This window comes from Pogoniulus pusillus, chromosome 9 (assembly GCF_015220805.1).
Source record: "Pogoniulus pusillus isolate bPogPus1 chromosome 9, bPogPus1.pri, whole genome shotgun sequence".
Classification (NCBI taxonomy): Eukaryota; Metazoa; Chordata; class Aves; order Piciformes; family Lybiidae; genus Pogoniulus; species Pogoniulus pusillus.
In genome coordinates, this window is record NC_087272.1 from 35,966,361 (window position 1) to 35,992,536 (window position 26,176).

At 48.2% G+C, this 26,176-nt stretch overlaps 1 protein-coding gene across 1 annotated transcript in view; it reads right to left on the bottom strand.

Annotated features, from left to right (window-relative positions):
- Window positions 1–541: 541 nt before the first annotated feature.
- The window catches only part of KCTD8 (potassium channel tetramerization domain containing 8), a 137,449-nt gene continuing 111,814 nt past the window's right edge, over window positions 542–26,176 (bottom strand). The window contains exon 2 of the mRNA XM_064149202.1: window positions 542–1,129. Within this exon, the coding sequence (XP_064005272.1) occupies window positions 669–1,129 (461 nt within the window). The 3' untranslated portion in view covers window positions 542–668. The remainder of the gene's footprint in view (window positions 1,130–26,176) is intronic.

Below are 26,176 nucleotides of genomic sequence, written 5' to 3' on the forward strand. Positions count from 1 at the left end.
GTTGTTGGTGAGGTTTAGTTTCTTCCCCATCGGCAGCATAAAACGAGGCCTTAACTGGTGAGGGAGGTTTTAATTCGGCACGTTCCAAATAACAAACAATGAAGCTCAACAGACCACAGATCAAAACCAATCTTTCTTGACCATGCACTTTATAGGTGGTTGGTTGTTTTTTTTTGTCCTTTTGCTATGATGAGGTGGTTTAGATGAGATTACTTTTGTGGCTTTATGTTTTTTCTCTCTATATATATATTTTTAAAGAAACCATGGACTATCCAACATTCACTGTTCACAGAAAGAAAGAAGCAGCAGGGATAGCTCTGGTGGTAGAGCTGGCCAGAAGGAGGACATCAGTCATTTGGTGGTGACTTAACATCAAATGTCCCAGAGATAGGGTTGTGTAGGAGCTTGATTACATTGAGGGTGATGAAACACTGGAACAGGTTACCCAGGGAGGTCGTGGAGCAGAGAATCACCCAAAGTGATCTTTGATCACATTGGGTGATTCTCTGCTCCACGACCTCCCTGGAGGTGCTCAAGGCCAGGTTGGATGAAGCCTTGAGCGACCTGTTCTAGCGAGAGGTGTCCCTGCCTATGGCAGAGGGTTGGAACTGGATGATCTTTGAAGTCCCTTTCCAACCTAAACCACCCTATGATTCATTCTACGATTACTATAACCCATACTTCTGCAAGAGTTCAGACTGCCAGGGACGTTTACGCTCCGGGAAGTAATCTGGGATGTGGATCTTTTTAAAATCTTGGATGCACTTCCTCATTTCTTCCTCCACACTCAGCTTCTCACACACTTTCTTTTTGGAAAGGTTTGTTTCTCTGGACTTGCTAATCAGAGTTTGAAAGAGTTCACTGTTCCTGCGTTTGTCGGGCGGCGGCATCCACTGCACCGGAGCCTTCTTGGACGGGCGATCCAAAGTCAGCGTGTTCGGCTGGTGGGCTGTGGATGGTTGAGTGCTGGTGGCGTTTTCCTGGGGGGTGCTTGCTTCCGAGTGGCTGTCACAGCTGGAGGTGGACAACTCGTTACAAGAAGTCCCACTCTCACTGCCCTTGTCCAAGACTTTGTCCTGTTTCCTCTCTTCGTGGTCTTGTTTGGGGGAAACGGTTCTTTGGGGGGGTCCTAACGCAAAGCAAGAGAGAAAAGAAATGAGTAAGCAAGTGTGGCAGGGCACACCCAAGTCCCTGCCCCACCAGAGTGCAAACTGTTCTCCTCCCCCATTGCCTCTGGCTCCCTGCCCCACCAGAGTGCAAACTGTTCTTCTCCCCCATCACCTCCAGCTCCCTGCCCCACCAGAGTGCAAACTATTTTTCTCCCCCATCACCTCCAGCTCTCTGCTCCACCAGAGTGCAAACTGTTCTTCTCCCCCATCACCTCCGGCTCCCAGCCCCACCAGAGTGCAAACTGTTCTTCTCCCCCATCACCTCCGGCTCCCAGCCCCACCAGAGTGCAAACTGTTCTTCTCCCCCATCACCTCCAGCTCTCTGCCCCACCAGAGTGCAAACTGTTCTTCTCCCCCCATCGCCTCCAGCTCTCTGCCCCACCAGAGTGCAAACTGTTCTTCTCCCCCATCACCTCCAGCTCCCTGCCCCTCCAGAGTGCAAACTGTTCTTCTCCCCCCATCGCCTCCGGTTCCAGGGGTTTGGAGTGTGGAATGAAGTAGATGCAAAGTTGAAACCCCCACCCCCGTGGGCTTGAACGTGGAAGAGCAAGTCACCCCAGCGTGTCTATACATGGCAACTGGACACACTGTCTAGTCTGAGGAGCGCCTGGCAGGCCAGCGAGGACAAAGCGCACAGTCCCCTCTTTCGGACCGCCGCAGCCTGACCTCCTGCTGCAGGGACCTGCCCTGCCATAAAGCGCCGCCACCATTCATGGGAACGCCATGGAGCAGCCCGACTTGGCCCTGCCTTGCCCCACGGTCTGTGCCTGTGGAAGCCATTTATAGTCCTTTTGGACTTTGACGGCGTCAGTCGCATTGGGTTCTGCGCTGCTTTGATCTACTACTGGGTTACAATCTGCAGTTCCAGACACTGCCACAAGGGAACCAAGGGACCAGCTGAAAACTCCTACTCCACTGCCATGAGTCAGGCAGACGTTCCCTAGGGCTCCAGGCTGCCTTTTACTTGTGAGGCAAAGCCATTTTAGTGGCCAAACCTTTTCCAAGTTTTCTGGTTTGTCTCAGTTACTATCCTGCCCATAAGCAGCCTTGGGAAGGTTTCCCCTCACTAATTAACAACTCAAAATGAACTGATTTGTATAGAGTTGTGGGTGGGGCTTCTGGAAATAAATGTAACTATGTATTTTATAATCCCTGCCTCATTAATTGCCACAACCAATTCACCAAGGGCTGGTTTGCACAGAAAGCTGATCAGGTACCCTTTGGAAAGAACGTTCTCAGAGCCTCAGCTGGCATAAACTGCTTCATGATCCAGCTCTGGAGCCCCTGGGACAAGAGGGCTGTGGAGATGCTGGAGTGTGGCCAGAGCAGGGCCAGGAGGATGCTGAGAGGCTGCAGCAGCTCTGCTGTGAGCACAGACTGAAAGAGCTGGGGCTGTGCAGGCTGGAGCAGAGGAGGCTCCCAGGGGACCTTCTTGTGGCCTAAGGTACTCTGCACTGGTTAGACCACAGCTTGAGTACTGTGTTCAGTTCTGGGCCCTCCAGTTTAGGAGGGACATTGAGATGCTTGAGCGTGTCCAGAGAAGGGTGACGAGGCTGGGGAGAGGCCTTGAGCACAGCCCTACGAGGAGAGGCTGAGGGAGCTGGGATTGGTTAGCCTGGAGAAGAGGAGGCTCAGGGGTGACCTTATTGCTGTCTGCAACTACCTGAGGGGTGGTTGTGGCCAGGGGGAGGTTGTTCTCTTCTCTCAGGTGGCCAGCACCAGAACGAGAGGACACAGCCTCAGGCTGTGCCAGGGGAGATTTAGGCTGGAGGTGAGGAGAAAGTTCTTCCCTGAGAGAGTCATTGGACACTGGAATGGGCTGCCCGGGGAGGTGGTGGAGTCGCCGTCCCTGGAGCTGTTCAAGGCAGGATTGGACGTGACACTTGGTGCCATGGTCTAGCCTTGAGCTCTGTGGTAAAGGGTTGGACTTGATGATCTGTGAGGTCGCTTCCAACCTTGGTGATACTGTGATTACTGTACATAGTTGTAAATACCTGTGATATGTATATGTGCTTATAAATTGTGCTCAGCTGTAAATACAAAGCTTCATTCCTCAACTTCCAGCTGGCTGACTTAGTGTGGTCCATCTAGTGTGTGTGTGAAACTCCAAAACCACTACAGCAGCTTTCCAGATGCTCTGCCCCAAGCCTGTAGCACTGCACAGGGCTGCTGTGACTCAAGTGCAGGAGCAAATGATTTATTTGCTCTACCATCCCTTGAAGTTTATATTGAGAAGTCAGGTTTGTCAGTGTTAGGAAAATGCTACCACACAATCTGCAAGCTCTTTGCTTAAATAAAAGTATTCCAAGAGCTTTGATTTAGTTTTTTTTTGGAAGCTCTTAACACAACTTTCCAGAAAAGTCTACTGCAATTAAGCTCTGCAGTTGTCAACTGCAGAAGCTCTGAACAGAAGGGAATGGAGTCTTAATCCTAGAATAACAGAGAGTTTGCTGGCTGCTGATAGAGTCTTTGGTTTGGGGTTTTTTTAATCCTATAGGTTGTTCACTGCACTTCTTAGTGCCAGTCATAGAATCATAGAATCATAGAATCATAGAATCAACCAGGTTGGAAGAGACCTCCAAGATCATCCAGTCCAACCTAGCACCCAGCCCTATCCAATCAACCAGACCATGGCACTAAGTGCCTCAGCCAGGCTTTGCTTGAAGACCCCCAAGGACGGTGACTCCACCACCTCCCTGGGCAGCCCATTCCAATGCCAATCACTCTCTCTGTGAAGAACTTCTTCCTAACATCCAGCCTATACCTACCCTGGCACAACTTCAGACTGTGTCCCCTTGTTCTATTGCTGGTTGCCTGGGAGAAGAGGCCACCCCCCACCTGGCTACAATGCCCCTTCAGGTAGTTGCAGACAGCAATAAGATCACCCCTGAGCCTCCTCTTCTCCAGGCTAAACAGGCCCAGCTCCCTCAACCTCTCCTCATAGGATTTGTGCTCCAGGCCCCTCACCAGCTTTGTTGCCCTTCTCTGGACATGTTCCAGCACCTCAACATCCTTCTTGAGTTGAGGGGCCCAGAACTGGACACAGTACTCAAGGTGTGGCCTGACCAGTGCTGAGTACAGGGGCAGAATAACCTCCCTTGACCAACTGGCCACACTGTTCCTGATGCAGGCCAGGATGCCATTGGTCTCCTGGCCACCTGGGCACACTGCTGGCTCATCTTCAGCTTACTGTCTATCAGTACCCCCTGTTCCCTTTCCTCCTGACTGCTCTCCAGCCACTCAGTCCCCAGCCTATAGCACTGCTTGAGGTTGGTCATTCTCCCAGCCTTGTCTGTGTGCGAGCTCAGGATTCAGCTGTACACCTCTTACCTCACAAGCTGGCAGGGGAAAGGAGATAATGATGTTATCAGCAAAGAGGCACTCTGCAATGGCAGGGAGAGAGGTCTGATGGCCTATCAGCAGGCACTGCTCAATACTTCACATGCCTGAAAATCGTTTCTGGGCTGTTATTCTCTCCACATATCACTTTTGCTTAACCAGAATGTGAATGTGAAAATTAAGTGGCAGCCTGTAAGGGTGTTTTCGTTCTGAAGCCTTTTTTATGTCCCAAGACTCCAGCTGTGCAGTGAAATGATGCTCATGCTGACATCATGTAAACATCACAATCCAAATTTAGGACACCAGCTAAAGCTCATGAGAATACCTACAGGGATCAGGAGGTGTTGGAACAGATCAAAAGGGAAAAAGATTCCAAGTTGTTTAAACTTCCAAATGAAAATGTGGACTGGAAGTTAATGTCACAGGATCATAGGATGGTAGGGGTTGAAAGGGACCTCTGGAAGTCATTGAGTCCAAACCCCCTGCCAGAACAGGACCAGAGAATTTAGTGCAGGTCACACAGGAACGCATCCAGATGAGTCTGGAAAGTCTCCAGAGAGGGAGACTCCACAACCTCTCTGGGCAGCCTGTTCCAGTGCTCTGTCACCCTTACACAAAAGTTCTTCCCCATGTTAAGGTGGAGCTTTCTGTGCCCCTTGTCCTATTCCAGGGCACAAGTGAGTAGAGGCTGTTCCTGTCCCTCTCCCTTCCTTCCCGACCCCCAGCCCTCAGATATTTACAGACATTGATTAAATTCCCTCAGTCTTTTCCTCTCCAGACTAACCAGCCCCAGGCTTTCCCCATCAGGCAGTGCTCCAGTCCCTTCAGCATCCTTGTAGCCTTCTGTTGGATTCTCACTAGTAGATCCCTGTCCCTTTTGAACTGGGGAGCCCAGAACTGGATATTCTAGGTGGGACCTCACTAGGGCAGAGTAGAGGGGAAGGAGAACCCCCTCAATCTGTGGGACACGCTCTTCTTAATGCATCCCAGGACCCCACTGGCCTTCTTGGCCACAAGGACACATTGCTGTCCCATGGATAGCTTCTTGTGCACCAGCGCTCCTAGCTCCTTCTGCACAGAGGTGTTTTCCAGCAGATCACCTCCCAGCCTGTACTGGTGCAGTTTATGTCATTTGTATGTCTGCCACAACTCATGAAAGTGCCCCAACAGGTCAGCTATCTAAAATCAGATTATCTTACAGTTCTCCCAAATGTCACCAGCACCACTTAGCTGCCTTTACCAGTACCAAAGCTCAGAGGATGACAATTCAAGCTTGAGTTACTGGGATAGAGCTGCAAGGAGATTTTTCAAGTCATTTAGTATTCTGTTTTTGAGAATTATAAATTAGAACTATAATTACAATCATAAAGAATGCAGGAGCAGTATGAACACTCCAGTGTCTTTCTGCATGTGCAGTTCTGTGATTCAAGGGAATCTATGAGGGATGTAATGTTTTATAGCAGGCACAGGAGAAAAGAAAACAAAGCAAAACAGCAAAGCAAATAAATAAATAGCCTAACAACAGCAGCATTCATGAACCTGCTTTGCTTTTGTTTCAGCCAGCATCCCTGGATGCAATGTCACATTTCTGTAGTCCTTCTAGAGAAAGCCATGAATAATGAAGATCCAAAGGGAAGAGGCAACAATCCATCAGGCCTTGTACTTGCATTATTCAGAGTGAAAAACACGAGCCATTTTCTACTTCATCATATTCAACCCCAATATTCAGCGCATGGCTGCAGCAATTTCCCTCCTCTCTCCCTCCCAGAAATACCTTCACCTTCTCAAACATGATTTCCATTGCCCTCCTTCTGTTGTTGCAGCTGGCATTTCATTTCTTACCTCAAGCCATTATAAGGATATGCTAAATGGAATCAGCTGGCACGGTGGAATCCCTCTGGCTTTGCAGCACGATATCATAGATATCATAGTTACCCACAGTGACTTCAGTGTTCTTGCTCTGATTTTCAATAGCACAACTAACACAGAATCATAGAATGGTTGAGGTTGGAAGGGAGCTCAAAGCTCATCCAGTTCCAACCCCCTGACATAGGCAGGGATACCTCCCACTAGAACAGGTCACTCAAAGTCTCATCCAGCCTAGCCTTGAACACCTCCAGGGAGGGAGCAGCCACAACCTCCATGGGCAACCTGTGCCAGTGTCTCACCACACCTCACTGCAAACAACTTCATCCTAACATCTAGTTTGAATCTCCCCTCCGCCAGTTTAAACCCATTCCTCCTTGTCCTGTCATTACAAGACCTTGTCAATAGTCCCTCTCCAGTCCTCCTGTAGCCCCCTTCAGATACTGGAAGGCCACTCCAAGGTCTCCTCAAAACCTCTTCTCCAGGCTGCAGAGCCCCAGCTCTTGTAGCCTGTCCTCATAGCAGAGCTGCTGCAGCCCTCTGAGCATCTTGGTGGCCTCCTCTGGTCTTGCTCCAACAGTTCCATATCCTTTTTATGCTGTGGGCTCCAGAACTGCACACAGGACTCCAGGTGGTCTCAGGAGAGCAGAGTAAAGTATCAAATTTAGTTTACAATCTTGCAGACTCACAGAACGGTTTTGGCTGGAAGGGATCCTAAAGGTCAGCTCTGGAGCCTTCAATAAAGGATGGACACAGACCTGATGGAGTGGGTCCAGAGGAGGGCCAAGAAAATTTTGCAGGGGCTGCAACATCTCTGCTATGAGGACAGGCTGAGGGAGCTGGGATTGTTGATCCTGGAGAAGAGAAGGCTTCATGGAGACCTAATAGCATCCTGTCAGTACTTGAAAAGGGCATGGAGAGGATGATGAGGGGACTAGAGCACTGTCTGATGAGGAGAGGCTGAGGGACCTGGGCCTGTTTAGTCTGGAGAAGACTGAGAGGGAATTTAATAAATCTGAAGGCTGGGGGTCAGGAGGAGGGACAGGCTCTGCTCACTGCTCCCTGGGATAGGACAAGCAGCAATGGATGGAAGCTGCAGCACAGGAGGTTCCAGATCAACACAAGGGGGAACTTCTTGACTGTAAGGGTACCAGGGCACTGGAACAGGCTGCCCAGAGAGGTTGTGGAGTCTCCTTCCCTGGATATTTCCAAGGCTTGTCTGGATGTGTTCCTGTGTGACCTGAGCCAGATTGCATGGCCCTGATCTGGCAGGGAGGTTGGACTCAATGATCTCTTTGGGTCCCTTCCAACCCCTAACATCCTGTGACTGTTTACAAAGGCTGCAGTGATAAGATGAGGGCAACGGTTTGGAACTACAGAAGAGTAGATTTAGATTGGATGTTATGAGGAAGTTCTTTACAATGAGGGTGGTTGAGCACTGGAACATGTTGCCAAAAGAGGTGGTTGGGGATATTCAAGGTGAGGCTCAGTGGGGTTCTGAGAGACCTGATCTAGTGTCTCTGCTTACTACAGGGGATTGACCTAGATAACTTTTGGAGGTCCCTTCCAAACCAGACCATTCTTTGATTCTATGTCCTTGCTGATAGAAGGGTGGGGTTGGACTGGACTTGATGATCTGTGAGGTCTCTTCCAATCCTAATAATACTGTGATACTGTGTGATACCTTTGGAGGTGCCTTCCAAACCAGACCATTCTATGAATCTATGTCCTTGCTGACTGCAGGGTGGGGTTGGACTAGGTGACCTTTGGAGGTCCCTTCTAAACCAGGCCATTCTATGATTCTATGTCCTTGCTGACTGCAGGGTGGGGTTGGACTAGGTGACCTTTGGAGGTGCCTTCCAAACCAGACCATTCTATGAATCTATGTCCTTGCTGACTGCAGGGTGGGGTTGGACTAGGTGACCTTTGGAGGTCCCTTCTAAACCAGGCCATTCTATGATTCTATGTCCTTGATGACTGCAGAGGGGGATTGACCTAGATGACCTTCAGAGGTCCCTTCCAACCCAGACCACTCTGTGATTCTACAATCTAGTTCAAACTCCCCTGCCATGGGAGGCAGCTTCTTAGCTTCCTCAAACCTAACAATATGCCTGTGACAAGGAAACAAAAGTTTTCTGCTGGCAACACCCTGTAGACTTCACTTGTGTCTTCCTTGCCCCCTTTCTTGCTGTGAAACCTCATAAATCAGCACATTCTTTCCAGCCTGTCTATTTGTATTTACTGCTTTATTGGTACTCCTCGCTTCTCAGAGCCTCAGACCAGCAATATGAAAAGAATCTATTTCAAAATAAAGCACTGAAATACACCTTCAAGGATGTGTATAAAAAAATAAATTGCATTTCCTCCTGCTAGATCATTCAGGAGGCTGACAATAGGCAGGTATTTAAATGCTCCTTTGGGTCCGAGGTGCGGTGCCTGGCGGCGCTGAGCTCTGCACGCTTCACTGCATGGCCTGAGTTCGTAACGACTTCAATCCAAACACAGGTCTCTGCCACACTTCTCCTCTGAAAAGTTAACAAATCCTCCTTCACAAAGAATTCTTGACCTGCTCCTGTGCTTCTTTCTCTGTACTGTGTTACTAACAGAGGTGACAGTTCTGCTGGAGGGCAGGGTTTTTTTTTCCACCAACTATTTTTTCACTTGCTGAAACACAAAGGAGTGTAGAAATGTAAGGAAGTGGAGATACTGGAATGTGTTCAGAGAAGGGTGACAAAGCTGGTGAGGGGCCTGGAGCACAGCCCTGTGAGGAGAGGCTGAGGGAGCTGGGGGTGTGCAGCCTGCAGAAGAGGAGGCTCAGGGCTGAGCACATTGCTGTCTACAACTACCTGAAGAGAGGCTGTAGCCAGGTGGAGTTGATGTCTTCTGCCAGACAACCAGCAACAGAACAAGGGGACAACGACGAGACCTAAAGCAATGATAAGAACTTTCTTCCTTCTAATCACAGCAAACATGAGATGAAGGCAAAATACACTTATTGATTATTCAGGAATCACAGAATCATAGAATCAAGCAGGTGAGAAGAGACCTCCAAACTCATCCAGTCCAACCTAGCACCCAGCCCTAGCCAGTCAACCAGACCATGGCACCGAGTGCCTCACACACACAGTATCACACACAGTATTATTAGGATTGGAAGAGACCTCACAGATCATCAAGTCCAACCCTTTACCACAGAGCTCAAGGCCAGACCATGGCACCAAGTGTCACGTCCAATCCTGCCTTGAACAGCTCCAGGGACGGCGACTCCACCACCTCCCTGGGCAGCCCATTCCAGTGCCCAATGACTCTCTCAGGGAAGAACTTTCTCCTCACCTCCAGCCTAAATCTCCCCTGGCACAGCCTGAGGCTGTGTCCTCTCGTTCTGGTGCTGGCCACCTGAGAGAAGAGAGCAACCTCCTCCTGGCCACAACCACCCCTCAGGTAGTTGTAGACAGCAATAAGGTCACCCCTGAGCCTCCTCTTCTCCAGGCTAACCAATCCCAGCTCCCTCAGCCTCTCCTCGTAGGGCTGTGCTCAAGGCCTCTCCCCAGCCTCGTCGCCCTTCTCTGGACACGCTCAAGCATCTTGAAGACCTCAAGGGATGGTGCCTAACATATATTTTTTTTTGTTACTCTGCTCAGAATTTACCAGGAAATGCAAATTCTCCCATTAATATTCCCTGCCCTCTATTGCCAAGCCCACGCTGCACCCCACCTGCATCGCTTCCAACCCAAAGTGGGAACTGCGGTGCCACGCTTTGGTAACGTGCAGGAGCATGGTGCTTTTTAGGAGAGGTTATCTGCAGTTTGGTGGCTATTTCAATAGGAAAGATATGTCTGTGATTGCACTCCTGATGAAGCCTTTTATTTAAATCTCCTTACCTGCCACAGAAAGATAAAAAGACACCGTGTAGAAATTGTGGCTGTATTGGGCATGGCTCCCACAGGGGAAATTACCCTTTAATAGTGTTAAGCTCGATGGTGTGTGAATGGTTATGGGGTACTTGAAGTGAATGAACCAATTCATCTTCCAGATTAGGACCACATGCCTTTAAGTGATAAGTGCTTTGTCTCCAAAAGAACAACAACAGCAAAAAACAGGAACATAACAAGGTAAAAATATTTTTCTGTCACATTTGCTACCACATTTGGAGGGCAGAAGGGCTCTGCAGTGGGACCTTGACCGCCTGCACAGATGGGCAGAGTCCAAGGGGATGGGGTTCAATAGCTCCAAGTGCAGGGTGCTGCACTTTGGCCACAGCAACCCCATGCAGAGACACAGGCTGGGGTGGGAGTGGCTGGAGAGCAGCCAGACAGAGAGGGATCTGGGGGTGCTGATTGATACCTGCCTGAACATGAGCCAGCAGTGTGCCCAGGTGGCCAAGAGAGCCAGTGGCATCCTGGCCTGCATCAGGAATGGTGTGGCCAGCAGGAGCAGGGAGGTCATTCTGCCCCTGTACTCTGCACTGCTTAGACCACACCTTGAGTGCTGTGTTCAGTTCTGGGCCCCCCAGTTTAGGAGGGACATTGAGATGCTTGAGCGTGTCCAGAGAAGGGCGACGAGGCTGGGGAGAGGCCTTGAGCACAGCCCTACGAGGAGAGGCTGAGGGAGCTGGGATTGGTTAGCCTGGAGAAGAGGAAGCTCAGGGGTGACCTTATTGCTGTCTACAACTACCTGAGGGGAGGTTGTGGCCAGGAGGAGGTTGCTCTCTTCTCTCAGGTGGCCAGCACCAGAACGAGAGGACACAGCCTCAGGCTGTGCCAGGGGAGATTTAGGCTGGAGGTGAGGAGAAAGTTCTTCCCTGAGAGAGTCATTGGACACTGGAATGGGCTGCCCAGGGAGGTGGTGGAGTCGCTGTCCCTGGAGCTGTTCAAGGCAGGACTGGACGTGGCACTTGGTGCCATGGTCTGGCCTTGAGCTCTGTGGTAAAGGGTTGGACTTGATGATCTGTGAGGTCTCTTCCAACCCTGATAATACTGTGAGACTGTGATATTGTGATACCTGATGTTAAACTAACTACTAGAAAGGGTGCAGTAGAATGAGTTGAATACATCAAGGAGGAAAATTTCTTTGCATATTTTCAGGCAGGATGTATTTTTAAATATTAGGATCACAGAATGAGAATGGTCTGGTGTGGAAGGGAGCTCCAAAGGTTATCTAGTCCAAACTCCCCCTGTGCTGGGCTGCAGCAAGAGCAGTGTGGGCAGCAGGGCAAGGGAGGGGATTCTGCCCCTTGGCTCTGCTCTCCTCAGACCCTGTCTGGAGTACTGTGTGAAGTTCTGGAGCCCCCAGCACAAGAAGGATGTGGAACTGTTGGAGCCAGTCCAGAGGAGGTCACCAAGATGCTCAGAGGGCTGCAGCAGCTCTGCTCTGAGGACAGGCTATGAGAGTTGGGGCTGTGCAGCCTGGGGAAGAGAAGGTTTTGAGGAGACTTTGGAGTGGCCTTCCAGTATCTGAAGGGGGCTATAGGAGGGCTGGGGAGGGACTATTGACAAGGTCTTGTAATAACAGGATGAGGAGGAATGGGTTTAAACTGCAAGAGGAGAGATTTAAACTGGATGTTAGGAAGAAGTTGTTTGCAGTGAGGGTGGTGAGACACTGGCACAGGTTGCCCAGGGAGGCTGTGGCTGCTCCCTCTCTGGAGGTGTTCAAGGCCAGGTTGGATGAGACCTTGAGAAACCTGTTCTAGTGGGAGGTGTCCTGCCTCTGGCAGGGGGTTGGAACGGGATGATCCTTGAGGTCCCTTCCAATAACAAACCCACATCCCTTTTATTCCTTACTTTTCAAACTGGGTTTCATGGTAGGCAAAAATGCACCTAAGTAGAAGTCAGCAAAACTGTGACACAGACAATTTGTTGCATTCCAGCAAAACCAATCAAGGCCCTACAGCTTTTTTATTAAATGCATTAATCTGAACAGCTTCCAGTCGTTCTGAGGAGTGTCTTTTCTTGGCAGATAAGATAAAGATAAGAAGACAAGCCAGTAATTTTAATCTCCAGCTACAGACAGAGTGGGATGTGGAAGACAGCATTTTTATGTCGCGGAGGTAGCCACGGCTGCCACATTAATGCACTGCTGGAGATGCAAGATGAAAATGAAATGTTTGGAATAGATAAGACACCAGCTGAATCAACATCAAAAGACTCGAAGTCAAGACATCAGCAATATCCATGCACTGCAGATGATGCATGATAGATTTCATCCATTTCAGGACCCTATCTCTAGGTGAATAGTTTGCAGCCGCAGATGTCAACCCTCTCCCCACCATCACCCTTGAAGAGAGCCCTGTTTAGCAAACAGACTGCAAGAACTTCTGCAAAGTCCCCAGAAGCAGTGTTTTAAAAGCCTGTCTCAGCTAAAGAGATATCTGAAGTTATCTGGCAACCTCTCAGCAGACAATAGAAACTTCCAGAGGTAACCAGAGAATCACAGAATCAGGCAGGGTTGGAGGACCACAAAGATCATCTAGTTCCAACCCCCCTGCCATGGGCAGGGACACCTCACACTAGATCAGACTGTCCAGAGCCTCTGGAGGGCATGTCTTATGAGTCTCCACTTTTTAGTCTGGAGAAGAGAAGACTTAGAGAGGATTTGACAAATGATTGTAAGTATCTGAGGGCTGGCCAGGAGGGGGGACAGGCTCTGCTCACTGCTCCCTGGGATAGGACAAGCAGCAATGGGTGTAAGCTGCAGCACAGGAAGTTCCACCTAAACACAAGGGGGAACTTCTTGACTGTAGGGGTCACAGAGCACTGGAGCAGGCTCCCCTGAGATGCTGTGGAGTCTCCTTCTCTGGAGACATTCAAGGCCTGTGTGGATGCATTCCTGTGTGACCTGATCTAGATTGTGTGGTCCTGCTCTGGCAGGGAACTTGGATGCAATGACCTCTGTGGGTCCCTTCCAACCCTTGACATTTTGTGATCCTGTGATTTGATCATGTTGCTCTTACAAACTCCCTTAAGACCTCAGTGTTTCTTTCCCCTAACTGTTGCTGGCATGAAGTTCACTTCATTAATGTTGATAACTGGAAGAGAGAGTTCCTTGACACAGATGCCAGCCTTTTTGTTCCTTCTCTCACCCTTGTAGGTAGAAGCAAAGATACTTTCTTCTTTCTACAGCAAGATGCTGGGCACTCACTGCTGAAGTATCAAGGAGGCAAGTATCTTTTAAGTTGTTCTTTCCATTTTCTTGAAATCACCGCTAAAACAGGCTTAAGGTGCAAGAAAGAAACAAAAATTAAAAGCTAGCAACACACTTGCAAAAGCTCTTTAAGGGAAGAAGTGATAGAAAAGAAAGGAAATCACTCCAACTTCTCATTGCTGAAACACAACACAGACAGGTCTCTCTCTCTCAGGATTCAGAGGACAAACTAGAAATGCTTGCTTAACCTGAGTGTCAGAGGCTCACTTCTATTTCCTATCTGGTGTAAAAAACAGCTCTTGGGCCAAGTACTGAGAGGCTGAGGGAGCTGGGATTGTTTAGCCTGGAGAAGTGGAAGCTCAGGGGTGACCTTATTGCTGTCTACAACTACCTGAGGGGTGGTTGTGGCCAGGAGGAGGTTGCTCTCTTCTCTCAGGTGGCCAGCACCAGAACGAGAGGACACAGCCTCAGGCTGCACCAGGGGAGATTTAGGCTGGAGGTGAGGAGAAAGTTCTTCACTGAGAGAGTCATTGGACACTGGAATGGGCTGCCCGGGGAGGTAGTGGAGTCGCCGTCCCTGGAGCTGTTCAAGGCAGGACTGGACGTGGCACTTGGTGCCATGGTCTGGCCTTGAGCTGTGTGGTAAAGGGTTGGACTTGATGATCTGTGAGGTCTCTTCCAACCTTGGTGATACTGTGAAGTATGGATACTGATTTCTACATCCCTCTTTACCTCTAGTATAGCCCCCTGATCCTTGGGGGTCTGTCTGAGGTGTCCGGATATCATCATTCCCCTTTCTCACTCTCTTCCCCTTTCTTCCAAGGGTGTATTTATTTGTTAGTCAGTCAGGAATTGCAGCTTGTTGTGAACCACATTGCTGGCTGCTGCCTTCTGCTTTGTAAAGATTAATGTGGGCTGGGCACCTGCTCAAGTGCGAAATAGACTTCTAGCCACCAGGTCTGTGTTTGGAAAAGCCCTAATCAGATTTAGGCAATGTGAAGCTGAATCTCTTTCCACTCAGATAAGCAATTCTCTTGTTTTGAAGCACTCACATTTCCTTTCTCCTAAATTAGTTGTCAGATGTGGCCAGACAAATGCTTGTGCCCCGGCAAAAGGCATCAGAGGGATGGGAAAGAAGACTCACAGAATTGTCAAGGTTGGAAGGGACCTCAAGGACCATCTAGTTTCAAGCCTGCTGCCATGGGCAGGGACACTTCACACTAGATCAGGTTGCCCAGAGCCACATCGAGCCTGGCTTTAAAAACCTCCAGGGATGAGGCTTCCACCACCTCCCTGGGCAACCTGTTTTGTGGTCTCACTACCCTCATGAAGAACTTCTTCCCAACATCTAATCTAAATCGACCTTCCCCTAGCTTGGATCCATTCCCCAGTCCTGTCACTACCTGACAGCCTAAGAAGTCCCACCCCAGCTTTCCTGCAGCCCAGTTCAGATGCTGGAAGGCCACAATAAGGCCCCCTTAGAGCCTTCTCTTCTCCAGATTGAACAGCCCCAAATCTCTCAGTCTGTCCTCTAGGAGAGCAGCTCCAGCCCTCTGAGCATCCTCGTGGCCCTTCTCTGGACGTCTTCCAGCACATTTAGATCCTTCCTGTAATAGTGGTTTCAGAACTGGACACAGTAGTCCAGGTGGGGTCTCATCAGAGTGGAGTAGAGGGTCAGAACCCCCTCCCTTGCCCTGCTGGCCACACTTTGCTTGCTGCAGCCCAGGATACAATTGGCTCTCTGGGCTGCAAGTGCACACTGAGAGCTCACACTGAGCTCCTCATCCACCAGCACCCCCACGTCCTTTTCTTCAGGACTGCTCTCAAGCCAGTCACTGCCCAGCCTACAACAGTGCCTGAGATTGCCCTGACCCAGCTGCAGAGGAAGGAACTGCATTTATCAGTGAAGGTTTATAGCAGTTTGAAACCCTTGGGAAGCAGTTACCTGCCTTTGTGTGACACACACCTACATGAGATATATTGATTTCATAATGTCCTCATCAAACACAGTCTACTTCTAGTAAAAGTGTACCAGGAGTGTAAAAGTTGCCACCCTGAATAAGATCTACTGATACAAAACACTTTAGTGGGACTTCAGGGAAAAATTAACTTCCAAAATTGCTGCTGCTTTCTAGGAAGCTCCAACATGAGTTAAAGAAGAGGGAGAGAGATTAACACAGCAGTCCCAGGCATGCCTGTTTTGCTATTTTCATCTCATTCACAACTCATTGGTAAGAATTCTCCTCTTTGGGGGCTGACAGTGGTCTCAGTCTTGCTTACTTTGTTCTAACAGCATGAACAACAGCAAGAGAAAAGCCCTCAAGCAACATAAAAAGGAACAGAATCAACCATCACCTTTGTGGGCTGTTTCTCACTCAATTTCAGACACCACACTGAGTTTTTTCTTGGTTATTCTTGTTTGCCTGATGTAACCTCACATTACTGTGCTTTGTCAATTACTGTAGCTAAAATATGCAATCTTCATTTCTTCCTTCCAGCTCTTTAGATTCCACAGCTTTCTTTCCTCTGGCACGAAACATGAATTCATGTTAGTGTACGTTGAATGGACATGTATAAAGCAAGCTAGCAGAAAGTTCTCCAAGTATTGTCCATTGGCTTTGGCATTACCCAAAGCCTTACACTGAAGAGGTATTTCAGACCCCAGCAGGCTTACTTGATACCTGATATAGCACTTCAGGTGATGAGCAACTCTAAACCAAAGGGAAATGCATGCCTGAATCCAGTCTGTGTTTTATCAAGGCCAGCCTGGATGAGACCTTGAGTCTAGTTGTGAGGTGTCCCTGCCCATGGTGGGGAGGTTGGAGCCGATGATCACACATCCTGGTTGCACCACATCCTAGTCTCCAAGCTGGTGAAACATGGGTTTCTCTTCCAATCCTGACATTCTATGATCACAGAATCACAGATTTGTCAGGATGGAAGGGACCTCAAGGATCATCCAGTTCCAACCTCCCCTGCTACGGGTAAGGACAACTCAACACTAGATCAGGTTGCTCAAAGCCACATCCAGCTTGGTTTTAAAGACTCCAGGGATGAGGTTGCTACCATATCCCTGGGCAACCTGTTGCAGTGTCTCAACACCTTCATGGTGAAGAACTTCTTCCTAACATCCAGTCTGAATCTACCCATCTCTAGTTTTGCTCCATTCCTCCCAGTCCTATCATTACCCAACACCCTAAAAAGTCTCTCCCCAGCTTTCCTGTACCCCCTTCAGATACTGGAAGGAAACAAAAAGGTCACCTCAAAGCCTTCAATTCTCCAGACTGAACAATCCCAACTTTCTCAGCCTGTTTCCATAGGAGAGATGCTCCAGCCCTCTGATCTCAGAAGTCCCTTCCAACCTAAGCCATCCTATGATTAGCTGAACTGATTATGAGACCACAGTGAATTACCCTAAGGGTTAAAGAGCTAAAAGGGCAGAGATTCATAATACACTCAGATTATATTGGCATAGTTTCATGCCTTGCCTTGCTGATCCCATTGACAGCAAAAACATCTCAATCTGCAAGAATGATGCGAAAGGCTCAGCAACATCTGCTGGAAGCTTTGCCCAAGTAACAGTGATGGTCATCAGTGAGGTCTTTGTCACTTTCTGTGTACATGGCATGGAATAAACCTCAGATTAACACTGCAGCTGTAGCAGTGTCATTAAGATCTGGTCCATGAAAACTAAAACAAACTAAGATGAAAGCAATGAGGCATTGCATCCAAAGCTATGGAAACACGTGTTGATAATAACACATTATCTTTAGATCCACATTCCTAGATCAGCCTAACAGAACATTCAAAGCACTCTTTCCAAGTGAACAGCCCCAGGAAAAACAGAAACACAGGCAGAATATCAATCTTATTTACATGCTATATAGTTAAGTAAAGGGAAAAAAAATGATTATGATATTAATAATAATAATAAAATAAACTGTGTCCAGTTCTGGGCTCCTCAGATCAAGAGAGATGTTGAGATACTGGAACGTGTCCAGAGAAGGGAGGCTGTAGCCAGGTGGGGTTGGGCTGTTCTGCCAGGCAACCAGCAACAGAACAAGGGGACAAAGCCTCAAGTTGTGCTGGGGGAGGTCTAGGCTGGATGTTAGGAGGAAGTTATTGTCAGAGAGAGTGATTGGCATTGGAATGGGCTGCCCAGGGAGGTGGTGGAGTTGCCATCCCTGGAGGTGTTCAAGCAAAGCCTGGATGAGGCACTTAGTGCCATGGTCTGGTTGACTGGACAGGGCTGGGTGCTAGGTTGGACTGGATGATCTTGGAGGTCTCTTCCAACCTGATAGATTCTATGATTCTACTCAAATGCATGTCTTGAGGACAATGAGTTCACCCTGCACACTTCTTGTCCTCTGCAAAAAGCCAAGTGCTTGGCAAATCTTTCGCATGTAAAAACATCATCATAAAATCACAGAAACATCCAGGTTGGAAAAGCCTCTCAGCATCACCAAGTCCAACCTAGAACCCTACTCCACAAGATCCACCTTAAACCATATCCCTACGTACCACATATCCCTAACACCACAACCCTTAAACACATCCAGGGTTGGGGACTCAACCACCTCCCTGGGCAGCTCATCCCAGTCTCTGTGAAAAACCTTTTCCTAATGTCCAGTCTAAGCCTCCCCAGTCTCAGCTTGAGGCCATTCCCCTTGTTCTGTCTCCAACTACCTTTGAGAAGAGCCCAGCAGCAGCCTCTCCACAGTGTCCCTTCAGGTAGCTGTAGACAGCAATGAGGTCTCCCTTCAGCCTCCTCTTTCTCACACTAACCATCCCCAGCTCCCTCAGTCACTCCTCATAAGATTTATTCTCCAGGCCCTTCTCCAGCTTTGTTGCCCTCCTCTGGAGCTGCTCCAGCACCTCCACATCTCTCTTGTATTGCAGTGCACAAACCTGAGCATAATATTCAGGGTGTGGCCTCACCAGAGCAGAGTCCAAGGGGACAATCACCTCCCTGCTCCTGCTGGACACAGCATTTCTAATCCAAGCCAGGATGCCATTGGCCTTCTTGGCCACCTGGGCACACTGCCTCAAAGATTCTGATTCTGTCTGTTCTAGTAACAGGCTGCATTGTGCATGATGTAGTTGGGCTGCATCATCACTAATTAAGAGATGACTTTTGCCCCCAACAAGTTAAAATCCACGACTGAGACAAGCAACAACAGATGGGAAGAGACAGACAGATGGGAAAGCAAAGCAAATGCAGTAGTCAGCATGGTGGGCTGGCTGGCTCACACATCCAGCTGTCTGATCCTTTGCTAAAATTTATATGAGCAGCACAAACCCAGAGAGTTCTAAGGAGGATTTGGAGGGATGATAACATGGTAGCTTTGCAGATGTTATCTTCTCAATTGAGTAAGAAGCAGCACTAGAGGTGATTCAACTCAAGAGAGATGTTGAGATACTGGAAGGTGTCCAGAGAAGGGCAATGAAGCTGGTGAGGGGCCTGGAACACAAACCCTATGAGGAGAGGCTGAGGGAGCTGGGGGTGTGCAGCTTGCAGAAGAGGAGGCTCAGGGCAGAGCTCATTGCTGTCTACAACTCCCTGAAGGGAGGCTGTAGCCAGGTGGGGTTGGGCTCTTCTGCCAGGCAACCAGCAACAGAGCAAGGAGACACAGTCTCAAGTTATTCCAGGGAAGGTCTAGCATGGATGTTAGGAGGAAGTCGTTGTCAGAGAGAGTGATTGGCATTGGAATGGGCTGCTCAGGGAGGTGGTGGAGTTGCCATCCCTGGAGATGTTCAAGCAAAGTACTTAGTGCCATGGTCTGGTTGATTGGATAGGGCTGGGTGCTAGGTTGGACTGGATGATCTTGGAGGTCTCTTCCACCCTGGTTGATTCTATGATTCTATGATGTGAACTTGGGCCATAGAGAAAGTCACCATGGTTTGACTGAAGCTAAGAGTTACCATCACAACCACAATGAGAAAGGTTAGATGAAGACAGGCAACCAAAGGCCTTAAGTATCAAGACATGCCACTCACATCTGACTTCAAATTGAGAGATTTAATGTAGAGCCTGAGAGACAAGGATCAAAACAATCAGCTACAAAAATTGGTTTTAACAACCCAAAGCAGATGCTCTGGAAGCAGATAAGTAGTACTTTCCACAGGTGGGTGTGGATGTACTGGAGCACATCCCCAGAAGGGCCACTGGGATGCTTAGAGGGCTGGAGCAGCTCTGCTATGGGGACAGAATGAAGGAGTTGGGGCTGTTCAGTCTGGAGAAGAGGAGGCTCCCAGGTGACCTTCTTGTGGCCTTCCAGGATCTGAAGGGGACTACATAAAGCTGGGGAGGGACTTTTTAGTTTCTCAGGGAGTGACAGGAGTAGGGGGAATGGAGCAAAGCTGGAGGTGCCCCCCAGCTTTTTTGTAAGCCACCTTCAGATACTGGAAGGCCACAAGAAGGCAACCTGGGAGCCTCCTCTTCTGCAGACTGAACAGCCCCAACTCCTTCATTCTGTCCTCACAGCAGAGCTGCTCCAGCCTCATCCTCATGGCCCTTCTCTGGACACACTCCAGCACATTTACTTACACATTTCACCACCATTCAGTAAATTATCTGATGAATGTTTCAATTAGCTTTGAAGAGCAGAGGAAGGGGAGAAAAAAAAAACCCCAAACCATTAAAAATCAGTAAAAACATCACCCTGAAAATAATGACCTCACTCTGGATGATCACTAATAGTTCTACCTCATTTTGACCAAAGGCTCAGTCAATAAATGCAACATTTTTGCTAGGGTTTCACTAGAGCTAAACTAATTTGGCCTTATTTTCTTTTCCCTACCTTTTTACTGGCTCAACAGAGGATTGACCAGCAGATGGAATAATTATTTTGGAACATTATCCCCCCAAAAGCAACATTTAATGCATTTTACTAAGTGCTTGCTTGTAATGAATATGATTTTCTTTTCTATTAATTGGCAATTCCATTGCATTCACGCAGGAGTTATCCTATCTTAGTCGTGCAAAAAATGGAAGCCAGGGGGGGAAAAAAGGTGAAAATTAAGACAAAAAGATGAATGACAGTTGATATGCAAACATATCTTTCTTCTAACAGCCATAAGGCTTGGGAGTATTTACTCTTTCAGAACACCAGACTCATTTATTGCCTTACAGATGTCAACATCGGTCTGCAATAACAATTACGGTTCTGCTTTTGGAAGCTGCCAGCAGCAATCCAAACTGAAGCCTGCTTCTGATGGCAGCCAAGATGGTGATTCTCTCATGCAACCAGTTCCAAGTGCAAACTGTGCAAATAAATCAGGGAAAGGGCTTCCTGTGCCTTTTCTTCTCACTTTGTTGTATTGCCAAAAAAGGAACCCAGGAACAAAATCACAGAATCATAGGATCAAGCAGGTTGGAAGAGACCTCCAAGCTCATCCAGTCCAACCTAGCACCCAGCCCTGTCCAGTCAACCAGACCATGGCACTAAGTGCCTCAGCCAGGCTTTGCTTCAACACCTCCAAGGACAACAACTCCACCACCTCCCTGGGCAGCCCATTCCAATGCCAATCACTCTCTCTGACAACAACTTCCTCCTAACATCCAGCCTAGACCTGTCCTGGCACAGCTTGAGACTGTGTCCCCTTGTTCTGTTGCTGGTTGCCTGGCAGAAGAGCCCAACCCCACCTGGCTACAGCCTCCCTTCAGGTAGTTGTAGACATCAATGAGGTCTGCCCTGAGCCTCCTCTTCTGCAGGCTGCACACCCCCAGCTCCCTCAGCCTCTCCTCACAGGGCTGTGCTCCAGGCCCCTCACCAGCTTCGTTGCCCTTCTCTGGACACATTCCAGCACCTCAACATCTCTCTTGAATTGAGGAGCCCAGAACTGGACACAGCACTCAAGGTGTGGCCTGAGCAGTGCTGAGTACAGGGGCAGAATAACCTCCCTTGTCGTGCTGGCCATACTGTTCCTGATGCAGGCCAGGATGCCATTGGCTCTGTTGGCCACCTGGGCACACTGCTGGCTCAGCTTCAGCTCCTATCTACCAGCACCCCCAGGTCCCTCTCTGCCTGGCTGCTCTCAGCCACTCTGTCCCCAGCCTGTAGTGCTGCTTGGGGTTGTTGTGGCCAAAGCATAGAACCCTGCACTTGGCCTTGTTATATCTCACCTCATTGGCTTCTGCCCATCTATCCAGCCTGGCAATGTTCCTCTGCAGGGCTCTCCAACAGATCAACACCTTGCTTTACTTTTATATAATACTCTAAAGGAAGTGGGGAAATCCACAGAAGTAAAAAGATTATTATTATTTACTTAATTAGGCATATTTTAAGAGTATTAATATATATAGTATTATATAAGTATATATAGTATTAAGTATATATATAGTATATTAAGTATATATATTAAGTATATACAATATAATAAGCATCTATATAGTATTAAGTATATACATAGTATTAAGTATATATAGTATATTAAATATGTATATATAAGTATATTAAATATATTTAAGCATATTAAGTATAAGTATATTAAGCATATTTTAAGAATATTAGTTAGAAAATAATATGATTAAGAAAATTAAGAATCATTTAATTACTTCAAAGTAATTAAATTAATTTCCAATGCATTTGGAAATCAGCTGCCTTTTTTCTTCTGTAAAATTACTTTTCCCAGGGTGAAAATAAACTAATCCATGTGCTTACAATGTTTTTGGTTTTGATGATATCCTTATTTTTTACTGAACACAAGCAGTGCTACAAAGATATCTCTTACAACTACAGCAACAGCTCAACAGACTGCTTCTCACAGAATCATAGAATCAGGCAGGGTTGGAAGGGACCACAGGGATCATCGAGTTCCAACTCCCCTGCCATGCCCAGGGACATCCTACCCTAGAGCAGGCTGCACACAGCCTCATCCAGCCTGGCCTCAAACACCTCCAGCCATGGAGCCTCAACCACCTCCCTGGGCAACCCATTCCAGCCTCTCACCACTCTCCTGCTCAACAACTTCCTCCTCACCTCCAGCCTGACTCTCCCCACCTCCAGCTTTGCTCCATTCCCCCCAGTCCTGTCACTCCCTGACAGCCTGAAAAGTCCCTCCACAGCTTTTTTGTAGGCCCCTTTCAGATACTGAAAGGTCACAAAAATGTCACCTGGGAGCCTCCTCTGCTCCAGCCTGCACAGCCCCAACTCTTTCAGTCTGTCCTCACAGCAGAGCTGCTGCAGCCTCTGAGCATCCTCCTGGCCCTGCTTTGGACATGCTCCAGCACATCCACATCCTTCTTGTAATGGGGGCTCCAGAACTGGATGCAGTACTCCAGGTGGGCTTTTATATTTGACAAAAGCTTTTTAATGTCTTTAGATGTAGAAAGAAAAAGGAGAAAAGGACAAAGAATAGGAACAGGTTTAGCAACTATGGTAAAGTGATGGGAATAAGAGTATCTATAGATGATGCAGTACCTATGGATCATGCAGATGGAGCAGTAAAAATACAATGAAATATATTTCTGCTAATGGAAAGACATTCCATAATATATTCATACAGCATAAAAAATGTCTCTTTTTTTTTGGCCTCAGCAGGTGGAGGCAGGCAATCATTTTGCAATCATCATCCCCTTTGCTTCCTATTGCTATTGTTGTGCTCAAAAATGAGAATTTCACTTCTGGCACATTCATATGGATGCACTTCTGATAGCCTGGCTCAGATCCTGAGCAGAGTTACACTGCTGTGAACCCAGGTTCATGTTAGCAGTGCTGAGGAAAGCACTCTGCTCTTGAACCAGGCTCACACCTCCAGCAGAGCTACACACTATGAACCCAGCTTCATGTTGGCAGTGCTGATGAAGGTGCTCTGGTTTTGAACCAGGCTCACACCACCAATAGAACTACACACTATGAACCCAGCTCCATGTTGGCAGTGCTGATGAAGGTGCTCTGGTTTTGAACCATGCTCACACCTCCAGCAAAGCTACACACTATGAACCCAGCTTCATGTTGGCAGTGCTGATGAAGGTGCTCTGGTTTTGAACCAGGCTCACACCTCCAGCAGAGCTACACACTAAGAACCCAGCTCCATGTTGGCAGTGCTGATGAAGGTGCTCTGGTCTTGAACCAGGCTCACACCTCCAGCAGAGCTACACACTATGAACCCAGCTCCATGTTGGCAGTGCTGATGAAGGTGCTCTGGTCTTGAACCAGGCTCACATCACCAGTAGAGCTACACACTCCCTGGGCAACTCATTCCAGGCTCTCACCACTCTCAGGCTGAGAGCTACCACTCTCTAAGGAAGTCCCTTCCAACCCTTACCATTCTGTGATTCTGTGAGGAGTACAGGTGCTGATGCCCAAGATGTGCTGCAAACCTGCCTCCTGCTCACTCCTGTTCAAGGACACAAGCCAGCCAATCCTGTCAGATATGCCTATTCTTTTTGCTGGAGTTATTTTCAACACTAAATGAAAGCTGTTTGCACCAAGGGACACTCTGGGAAGGGGCTCAATTTAAAGAGGAGCAAATATTGCCTGATGTGATGATTTCAGATGGAAGAAGCAGCGATAGTCACGGAGTGGCAGTCCGCAGCATCAAAGTACCCCCTCTCTGTGAGCAGCAGGTCTTCTCAGGATTAACAATTTATGAAGTTAATGCAGAGCTAAGTATGCAGCTGTCCTTTTCTATTTTTAATAACCAAAAGAGAAAATGTCACCCAGCAAAGGGGGGGAAAAAAAGAAGCAAGCTGCTCCTCAGTTGGGACTGGACACAAACAAGTGGCTGCGTTATTCTCTGTGCTGTAAAGTGGTACTAATCAGTTTTGTCGTGGAGCTTAAAAATACAAGCTGGACCTAAACATTTAAACCCTCTTCATTCCCCTTCCATGCTGCTATTAAAGTGTTCTTTGAATAAAATCATCTTAACTATGATCATAAAATGAGTATGACCTCACGTGTGTGGCTCGGTATAGCCAAGCATCAAGCAAAGCTTGGGATAACCAAGGATTGAACAAAGCTATATGAGATATTCCAGGATTTGATTGAATTTGCTTACTGTTTTACAGAATCACACAACCACAGAATGTCAGGGGCTGGAAGGGACCTCCAAAGATCATAGAATCATAGAATCAGCCAGGTTGGAGGAGATCTCCAAGAGCATCCAGTCCAACCTAGCACCCAGCCCTAGCCAATCAACCAGACCATGGCACTAAGAGCCTCGGCCAGGCTTTGCTTCAACACTTCAAGGGACAGCATCTCCATCACCTCCCTGGGCAGCCCATTCCAATGCCAATCACTCTCTCTGACAACAACTTTCTCTTAACATCCAGCCTAGACCTCCTCTGGCACAGCTTAAGACTGTGTTCCCTTGTTTTGTTGCTGGTTGCCTGGCAGAAGAGACCAACCTCCACCTGGCTACAGCCTTCCTTCAGCCAGATCACCCAGTCCAATGCCCTTGTAGAGCAGGATCACCCAGAGCAGATCACACAGGAATGTGTCCAGGTGAGTTTCGAATATCACCAGAGAGAGAAACTCCACAACCCCCCTGGGCAGCCTATTCCAGGGTTCTGTCACCTTCACAGGAAAAAAAATCTTCCACATGTCTAAATGAAACTTCCTACACCTCAGCTTCCACCCACTGCCCCTTGTCCTGTCATTGGGCATCACCCAGCAGAGCCTGGCTCCAGCCTCCTGCCACTCACCCTGCACATACTGATAAACACTGATGAGGTCAATAATAAGAATGAATATAAATAATCCCCAACATTCCTTGGGCATTTAGGTATGAAGAATCCTTAAGTGTTGTGCCAAATTATGCAAGTGAAGGAAAAACTTTCAGTGTTTAAATGGAGGAGGCCCCTGAGTGGGCTTTGTGTCAATACATATTATTTTCCTGCTTGCCAAGGGTTTCTTGGACATTGGTGATGTGGTGCTGTAAATACTTTGACAGGCACAGAGTCTGCAGCTGCATGGAAAGATGAATTCTGAGCAATAAATATTTTGCTAGGACATCAATACAACATCTCACACATTTGAGGAGTAATTAGAGGATGTTAGGGGTTGGAAGGGATCTCCATAGGTCATCAAGTCCAGAGCAGGACCACAGAATCCAGTGCAAGTTGCGCAGAAACACAGCCAGACAGGAGACAGGGATTGAACATCTCCACAGGAGACTCCACAACCTCTCTGGGCAGCCTGTTCCAGTGCTCTGTCACCCTTACAGCCAAGAAGTTCTTCCTCATGCTGAGGTGGAATTTCTTATACTCTAGTTTACACCCATTACCCCTTGTCCTATCCTAGGGTGCAACTGAGAAGAGTTTGCCCCCTCCCTCTTGACCCCCCAGCCCTCAGATATTTATAAATATTGATTAGATCCCCTCCAAATCTTTTCTTCACCAGACCAAACAGCCCCAGATCCCTCTCCTCAGAGGGCAGTTCTCCAGCCCCTTCATCATCTTCTGTCTGACTCTTTTTAGTAGATCCCTGTCCCTCCCGAACTGGGGAGCCCAAAACTGAGCACAGTATTGCAGGTGAGGGCTCAGCAGAGCGGAGTACAGGGGGAGGAGAACCTCCCTCCATCTGCTGGCCACTCTTCTCCTAATGCACCCCAGGATCTGGCCTTCTTGGCCACCAGGGCACACTGCTGTTCCAGTAATGTGAAACTTCGTGTAGCAATGACCTGTACAAGGCAGACAAGAAGATGACTGATATGGGAAT